The 8,633-nt window shown below is 39.1% G+C and overlaps 1 protein-coding gene across 1 annotated transcript in view; it reads right to left on the bottom strand.

Annotated features, from left to right (window-relative positions):
- The window catches only part of pafah1b1a (platelet-activating factor acetylhydrolase 1b, regulatory subunit 1a), an 11,754-nt gene extending 3,988 nt beyond the window's left edge, over positions 1 to 7,766 (bottom strand). Inside the window, exons 1-5 of the mRNA XM_014005302.1 lie at positions 7,363 to 7,766; positions 6,714 to 6,920; positions 3,174 to 3,342; positions 1,866 to 1,968; positions 1,539 to 1,767 (exon numbers count right to left, since the gene is read on the bottom strand). Coding sequence (XP_013860756.1) covers positions 1,539 to 1,767; positions 1,866 to 1,968; positions 3,174 to 3,342; positions 6,714 to 6,917 — 705 coding nt within the window. The 5' untranslated portion in view covers positions 6,918 to 6,920; positions 7,363 to 7,766. The remainder of the gene's footprint in view (positions 1 to 1,538; positions 1,768 to 1,865; positions 1,969 to 3,173; positions 3,343 to 6,713; positions 6,921 to 7,362) is intronic.
- Between the last annotated feature and the right edge of the window lie 867 nt (positions 7,767 to 8,633).

Consider the following 8,633-nt stretch of genomic DNA (forward strand, 5'->3'; position numbering starts at 1 on the left):
TGGCATTATACACACATATTGTAAGTATTTTTAAAAAATGGAAGATAGCTTTAGACTTTTTTTTTTAACAAAACTGCATATCATTCCACATTTTCCCCACCAGCCTGAAGACGTTTTTAACAGAAGTTCAATTAACAGTATAACAGTTCGGTCCAACATAAAGTCTGATTAATAACAACAAAGTTTGAAAGCTGTGAAAGAACGCTGCAGGTAATGATTTTTACCTGCCCAATAAGTATGACTCACTAAAACACAGGCAGGTGCAGTGGAGCATTAATAATTAGGAAAGCATTAATAATTAGGAAAGCATTAATAATTAGGRAAGCTGTCCTCCTCTGGCTTGGTTTGTTGACTTGTTATCACAGCATTTAAACTGCAAAAGCATTTTATAGACTYCCCATCAAACKTTAATGAGTTTATGTTAGCATAAGAGAGAACACATAACATRTTTTAAGGCCAACATTTGAAGCACATTTTAAACTGTTTTAACTCAAACACCAGTTACCAAACTACTAATGAGAAAAAGATGACGTGTTTTCATCTGTGTGCTCGTTCTGTAACTTATTTTGAGTTTAAGCAGCTCCACGTGCAGCATGAACAGTAAAAATGTTCTTGTCCACCCAGGTTTCATGTTTGAAACAAGTAAAATGTAATTTGAATACCAACTGTGCCTCTTTAGATAAATCATAAGTGGATGTTTTATCAGCCTTTGCGCCTTCCGTGAATAAAACCTTTAGCGATAGCAACGCTCATGGCTGACCAAAACATAGCCGCGTTTAAATTTACACCAAAAATCAAGCTTCTGTGCAAGAGAGCACATGTTGGACTAGGACAACTGCTGCAAGCAAAAACAATCTATTTTAATCTGTCAAGGCTTTAATTGTACACACTGGAGATCACAAGGCATCAGGGAGGGGAGGGGGTTCTGATCAGACTGTAGACCATGTGCTTATTCAGTCTGTTTATCTACACACTGATCATTTCCAGCTGTTGGGTTCACATGGCTGTCAGTCTGAGTGGTGACGTATGTCAGCACACGTGGAGAGAAGATCGTCTGACAGAGCGAGGCGTTAAAACGTTACAGCATCAACTTTGTCTGGAGACAAAACCACCAAACATTTGCTTCAATTCAAGGAAGACCGTCTATTCGATGAAAGAGTGACAGCAATAAAGATCACCTGACAGCTCTGCATGTTTATGGGTCAACAATCTTTTAGTGAAGATGTGTTTCTTAMTGCACCGCTTGGTTACAGCCGACAGTAAATTATGACGCTTCAATTTGATTTTGTTCTAGTTTCTTATCTTTTCATGGTGATTTAGATGAAACAGCACCTGATGATCAGTTACCAAACAGACGTCAGCAAATACAACGTGAGCCGAGTTCTGCCCGCAGACAGAAGACACCACAGGGCCACTTCAGTACACAGAAACCTTAGATACCAGGGGTGGGGCTCTGTAGGCACCTCACAGTTCAACATTTACCTTCCCCCCTCATCTTCAGGTACAACATAAAAAACCCTCTAAAACCAGTTCTTTACCTCAGAGCCTGTGGCGTCTAGGATGGTGGGATAGGCGCTCTCCGGTGCCCAGGAGATGCACTCCACCACGTGTTCATGCTCCCGCAGCTCAGCCTTACATTCTTTGGTGGCCACAACCCAAACGCGGACCGTTTGGTCGTTGGAGCAGCTGGCGATCAGTGTGCCGTCCTGGTTGGGTCGCACCATGCGGACCCACTCCCTGTGACCTGTGAAGGTCTTCACGCAGTAGCTAATGGACCAGAAATTATATTATTGTATCAAAGTGGTTCAAAACAAAAACGGGTAAAAAAAAAAATGACTAGTGTTGAAAATGTTTTTTTTTCATACCCAGTTGCGACTTCCCACATTTTTATAGTTTTGTCCCTGGAAGCTGAAACAATGTGATCTCCGTTGGGCATGATGGCTACAGATGAAACATTGTGGTCATGTCCTGCAAAATAAAACATAAAACTTATTAAGAGGCAGACCTTAAACAAAAAAATATTTGGAACTAGTGATTCAGTCCTTTCTTTTTGTTCTTCAAATGTCACAAAAAATGTCCATTAAATCTGCTCTTCCACAATTTTACACGTCGTCAGCATCAAAAAAAAAARGAAAAAAGAAAAGATGATTGGCTCATTAAGACAGCACCAATCAAAYGGACAAACAGGGAGAGAATGTGCAGGAGCTCATTTCGTTTCACTCAGAATAAGAGATGCCTAATTACCAAGACACTGGGCCACATTTAAGCTGCTAAAYAGATGAAGACAACAGTGAGGAGGCCCTGAAAGGCCAGATTAGCTGCGTGCTTGTGTCTGTGCACCTACGCATGCCATGAGAGAGTAAAAGCGGGTGGCGAATGCGCAAATAAGAGGATTTATTAAACTGCTGTCCAAATCAGCGATAATTTACTTCAGTTGGCTTTGGGTTTAAAAAGAAAAAAAAGTTTGAACAAATAAATGTTTTATTTGGGAGGTGAAGAAAAGGAATGGAGGATACTCCACAGGAGGCTCAGTGAAGATCACTCATCTGTTTGAGGAAGTGTGCCTGCTGCTCATACAATCATTTCCAATAAATAAATAAATAAATAAATAAATAAATAAATAAATAAATAAGACTGGCTACCAGTGAAATCTGCTGCTTGCATCTATAAAATACAAGATTTGCAAAGCTTGCATAAATTTAAAAAATGCTTTGACAACTTCTATCTGGTATGCTCTTTTTTTTTATTAATATTCAGTTATGGGGGCTTCACAGATTAATTCAGTGGGGTCAAGGTTCTGCCTTTTTTATTTAGCAATTAGGGCRTTAAAAAGGTGGAGTATGCTCCAAGGATCCTTCCTCTGTGGCAATTTTATGGTCTGAAGATGTATTCAGATGTTAGGGCACATTAAATTGGAAATACTGCCAYGTTTAATATAAAAAATAAATAAACTGAATCCATGTAGATGCATTCAGACGTGATTGTTTTGGTACTGAAGACAGTGCTGCTGTCAGAGCTCTGAACTGGAGCCTGATTGCAAGTGACAACAAAAATTGTTTGCAGCACCTGAGCCCGGTGCAGAATTCAAACAGGATTTAGATGGCAGTGATCTACAAACAATAACAGCGCGTGCATGAGTGCAGCTCGAGACGTTGGCAGCTTTATCCTCCTACCGTGCATGGTCCTGATGCACTCGAAGCCCTGAAAGTCCCACAGTTTGATAGTCATGTCAGCGGAGCAGGACGCCAGCAGTTTGCCGGACTGGTCGAACGAGATGTCCTGCACCGAATCTGTGTGGCCTTTCAGTGTGCGCTCAAAGTCTCCCGTCTCATAGTCCCACACCTGAACAGAACAGGACATCCTTTCATTACTTATCACAGCATTTGCAAAGATTAMTGACACACAAAACCAGGTCTGCTGCACTGACAAACATGTTGGCTCTTCATTTTTAACACCAACGGTGTTCCCTGCGCAGAGTCACACATTGACATTATAACTGTAATTAAACATGAAAACATTAAATTATATTTTAATTACTTACTTTACTTTGCAGACAATATGTAACCCCTGCACTTTATGTTAAAGAAAATGCAATAAAATACAGTTCTCAAGCAGATTTAATGAATAAATTCCCCTCCAAAAAACAATTTATTGTGCGAATTTTGGCACTGCCAGTTGGGGGTGTAGACAGAATATGGTGTGAACAGCAGCCTGCCTGATTCTTTAGCCTGAGAAAGCTGTTACGTCTGTGGCTTTTGAGCAGACAGACGGTTTGTCACACAAGGATAAACCCTCCTTGGTTCATCTCTTGGGGTGAGGCGGATTTCGACCAGACRGTGAGAGGAGACCTCCACCCTTTCCTCCCCCATCCTTGCAGTTCTTTTGCCTTTGCTCCAAAACRAAGCGACTGATGGCCTTGAAGTGCAAACATATTACCCTATTTTTTAATCAATTGTTCACATATATTTTATGTTATGATGTCCACCATTTTTATGACTATAAATGGCTGAACACAGATTCTGTATTTTCCTTCTTTTAACGTGCAGACTGAGGAAAGTTCATGTTAAGTCTGGTCATTTGCATTCTGTCCACAGCAGTGAAAAGAGTTTACAAATGCAAATCAATGGAGATTTATTTCCATTTAGTTAAAACTGACAATACCACAATGTCGCTGACACATCTGAAAGTTCACCTGTACCTTTCTCAGTTTGCACTTTTAATTCTATTACTATGTGTTACAGTTTAAAGAAGGCATTAATAACCTTTTATTGACTTTAGTGCACAAAGCCTTTTTTTCTAAAGAAATAAAAAGTGACACAAGCCAGAATTGGTTTGTTTACCTAAAAAGACCAAATGTTTGGCAAGTTTTATAAAAGAAATGCCCAACATCAGGAGGATTCTTATCATTTTTAAATTAAACCCAGCAGGACTGCACGTTATTAGGAAAACCTGGGCTGTGCRATAACTGTGCTTAATWTTGCAATGATGAGATGACTTCTGATAAATGAGMAAATACTTAAGTGTTGATRCCTTTCTGCTCTGGCTTTAGASGAAAACAACAACTAAAACATAATTTCCATTCCAACATGACATTTAAAGCAATGTAAATAGACACAGCGGCTGTATTAGCATTGAAACTACAACACAGATACTTAATGATTTTAAAACACTGTYCCCATTAAACATTTTCTGATGCTTCAAATATTGATAAACACCTCTTACTATCAGGTTATTTAAAAAAATGTTTATTTTCACAATCTCCATTTAACTGGTCAGATACTTCAAGCTGCTGTGTGACTGACAAAACGCACAAATGCAAACATTTGAGCCAACCATCAAGTGCAGTTCTTGCAGTTTTTTGTGATTTGCCTATTGCACTACTGCAGTACTGAAAACTTTACAATATTTGCAAAAGAATTAAATACTGCAATATGTTTTTAACGGTCACAAATAAAACTTCAAATGAATATTGTTTGAATGTAATAATGCAAAAACATGCTTCAGTGTCCAAAACTCAACAAATCCTCCATTTGAAAAAATCAATTAGACCGAGATTTGCATCTAGATTTTTTTTTACTGTACACATAAAAGAAATAACGAGTTAGAATGCTGATATTTTTGTTACCTTAGGAAAAATATTATTCATCTCTTTACTCCTTTTAAATGTCTACACCTAGTGGCTCTTAAACAGGAGTGTGTTATTAACAGACAGTTTCATTTTGGTTGTCAAACGTAACAGCCTGAATAGAAAAAATAAAACAATAAAAATCCTCCATGAAAGCCAACAAGGTTTTCAGTCTGTGCTTCTGTGTAAATAGCTCAAGGCTAGTTTTTGTTTAAAATTTAATAGAGCTTTAAGGGGGGGAAAGTAGGACAGAGASGGGGTCAGGCTGGGCCACAGAGAGAAAAGGTAACCAAAAAAATAAAAAAGAGAAAAAAAAAAAGGCTGAGCAGAAAAGAAGGGCTGAATTTTTAAATCCGAGTCAAGACCCGACTGCTCCGGAGGGATGAACGGCTGATGGAGGGTTGTCATGGTGGGGCTGTTAACACTTTAAGTGGAAGATAAATGAGGCAGGATGCTAGGAGGTGGGGGGACTACGCCAAAAACTAGGAGAGGGGTCCCTGCTGTGTGGGTGTAGCCAAGTAGGAAATGTACAAGTGTCTGTCATTGTCTCATGAATAAAAGATGTACAACAAACAGCTCAGCAGAGTATTGGCATTGTGCGGTCAGGCGGTGGAAAGATGCTGCGGCAAAGATAGTCCAGAAGCAGACAATGGAGTTTATATATGGAATGTAGAGAGAAGATAGGGAGAGATGTGTTTGTGTAACCCAGGCTGGATCTAATCCAACACACATGGAAGGCTGGAGGAGTCTAAGATATTAAGAAAACCAATCAGGAATATTTAACAGAGTGACCAAAAAGCTTTGTGTGACAGAGCTATCAAGTTAGCAAGGAAGTAAAAWCACCACATTTTCTTCTCCTGTTCAGCATTTTAAGTTCATCTGGGGTAGATGGTGATCACCTTGTTATACCAATGCACATCTATGAGGAAGTTTCAAAATAAAACAAATGTTTACAAGCTTCCCGAAGCCATGCTGTCTAAACAGAATAATGWGAAAATGTCAGCTTTATCGCAAACATCATACAGAAAAACATTAGCATACTGARGTCTCGCTCATACAGAGGCACAGCTGTGCAAACTGGGAAAGGACCGACGTCTGAAGAGCAGATTGGATGCAAAGATGTGAAAGTTGTAGCTAACTGGCTCAACATTGTTTATCGTTAACACCTCTGTTTTCACCAGTACCACTGCTATGAATTATTTTTAGGATTTGGCTCACAGAAATGACAAAAATTGACTTTCAACTGTTTTTCAATGTTCAAATGAAAACAAATGACTCATACTTGTTGGCAAAAAYGATGATTTCACACTTTACAAATTGGCGGTAGACTTTTGGTAGTGARTGATGAGTATTTTTATCAAAGTTGATACATACAAATTTCAAAACATTCAAAAATTGTGCATCATGAAAGCCATTATGACTTTAATCAGAGAAGCTATAATTTAGAGAAAAATATCAGTTTTTGCACAAGATGCTTTGAACTTCTTAAAAGAAGGAGGTAAAATTACTTGATTCATCTGCATATAAGCCTTCCTTCGACACAAAAACCTCCGTCTAAGCTTCACCCCTGGCCTCCAGCAGGACTGACCTTTATTGTTGCGTCCTCAGAGGCCGACACCATGACGCTGAACACCGGGTGGAAGATGACGCGGGTGATCGGACTGCGGTGGCCACTCAGCGCATACCTTTCTGGGGGGCGGGGGATCCACTCTTTGGGGTCACGCTTTTGACTTACGGGCCCACCCAGGGTGATTTCATCTTTAGCTTCATTCAGTTTCGATTCAAGCTCCATCACCTGTGCAGATGTTCATGCTGCAGGTTAATTWTCTCTTTATAAACTCAAATATCACCCGCCAAATGTTGAGCTTGATTTTGAAACTAAAATCATTTTATGTAGAGAAATGATGGAGTTGCAGCTAGTTGGGTCAAACCTTGAAAATAAAGTAATGTGAACCTCATGCAATATTGCTAGATGTCACGTTCAGAGTGACTCTCAGTTGCAACAACATTAAATTAAAGCTCAACAGATGTAAAATTAACTCTGTTATATAAATACTATTGTTCTCTCTCCTTTGGGCAATAATTACCCAAAGGAGGAGCTAAACATTCATGAGTCAAACTTTTATGATCGTTACGAATGCTAGTTTTTAAAAGTTGGGTCTGATTTTTCAGCACTTATGTCACAAGACTGTAATCCCCACAAGCATGTCTTTTAAAAAGAAAAACACCTCACAAACCTTCTTTTGTAATCTGATGACTGAGGTCCATTTTTTTTCCAACAGACCCGCATACTTCTTATCCAGTTCTTCATTCTGCGGWGAAACAAGAGGATATCAGACAAAGAAAAGCCAATCAGAGTCACGGGCTCAGAGTAATCAGTGGGGGCTGAGGAATGAAGGGACGGCATGCTGAGGTCTGCGGCTATAGTAAGAAAGAACATGGACTTATTTACACGCCGCACACATGCAAAGGCTGTCTGCCAACCTAATGTACAACACACACACACACAGACGCACACTTTTACACACAAACACACACATCCTAGTCCTAATCCTTCTCACACGAGCTAATCTCTTGCAGAAAGCCTTAGGCAGCTTACTGCCACACAGCCGGTAGAGACCAGGCAGGCGAGGTGGAAGTTAACTTGTGGCGTTCCTGGCAGACACCAGTCTGATTGCTCCTGCAGGTTAATGCCATGAGCTGGTCACTTTGTTTTACATAACAGAGATAGCACGGACACTTGCTTTCTTGCTGCTAGGTTTTATTTTTGTTTATTAATAAACCCTAAAGCTTAATTGTCTTAACTGTTGTTGGAGGCTAAGAAAATACAAAGTAACATGAACGGTGGTAATAGTTTTTAGCCTTTAGATAATAAGGCCATAAACTCATTAAAAGCTGGATCTGACCACCATGTGGCTGCAAGAGATTGTAAAAAAATAAAAAAAATAAATAAACAGGAACATTTCCAGTTAAAGTCTCACTGAACTTTGAGTGTTTGCGACCAAGCAACTACTGGGCTGTTAAAGGCATCAGAGTTGGCAAAGGTTTTCAATTTACAGATTATTTTTGTGTGCACAGCATGCAAAACTTTATTCTAGGCCATTATGCAGGTTATTTCATAGCCTATTTCTGCTCCCATCATGCTCACTTTGGCCCACTTTGTACCCACAGCTGCCTCCTAACATTTATGAGTTAATCTACCGGAGTACGATTTACAAAACAGATTTTGACCAGCTTTTAAAATAAATATTCATCATCAGCATGGTTAAACCTGGACATTCAGGGATGCAGCCTCAGACATTTTTTGTCCTGTTATGTCAAAATATAGTTTTAAAATTTATCGAAACCAAATTAAGATGAGTTTGAGGTCAGTGTATATTTTGGTCAATGGATTTTCATTTTGGAAACGGGTATTATAAATCAAGAAACGAGTGGTTGGTTATTTGATTTTTGTTGTAAAATGTAGAAATTAAAATTAAAATACAAAGCATTTCTTATTCTTTGTGAC

The sequence above is a fragment of the Austrofundulus limnaeus genome, unplaced genomic scaffold (assembly GCF_001266775.1).
Source record: "Austrofundulus limnaeus strain Quisiro unplaced genomic scaffold, Austrofundulus_limnaeus-1.0 Scaffold29, whole genome shotgun sequence".
NCBI lineage: Eukaryota > Metazoa > Chordata > Actinopteri > Cyprinodontiformes > Rivulidae > Austrofundulus > Austrofundulus limnaeus.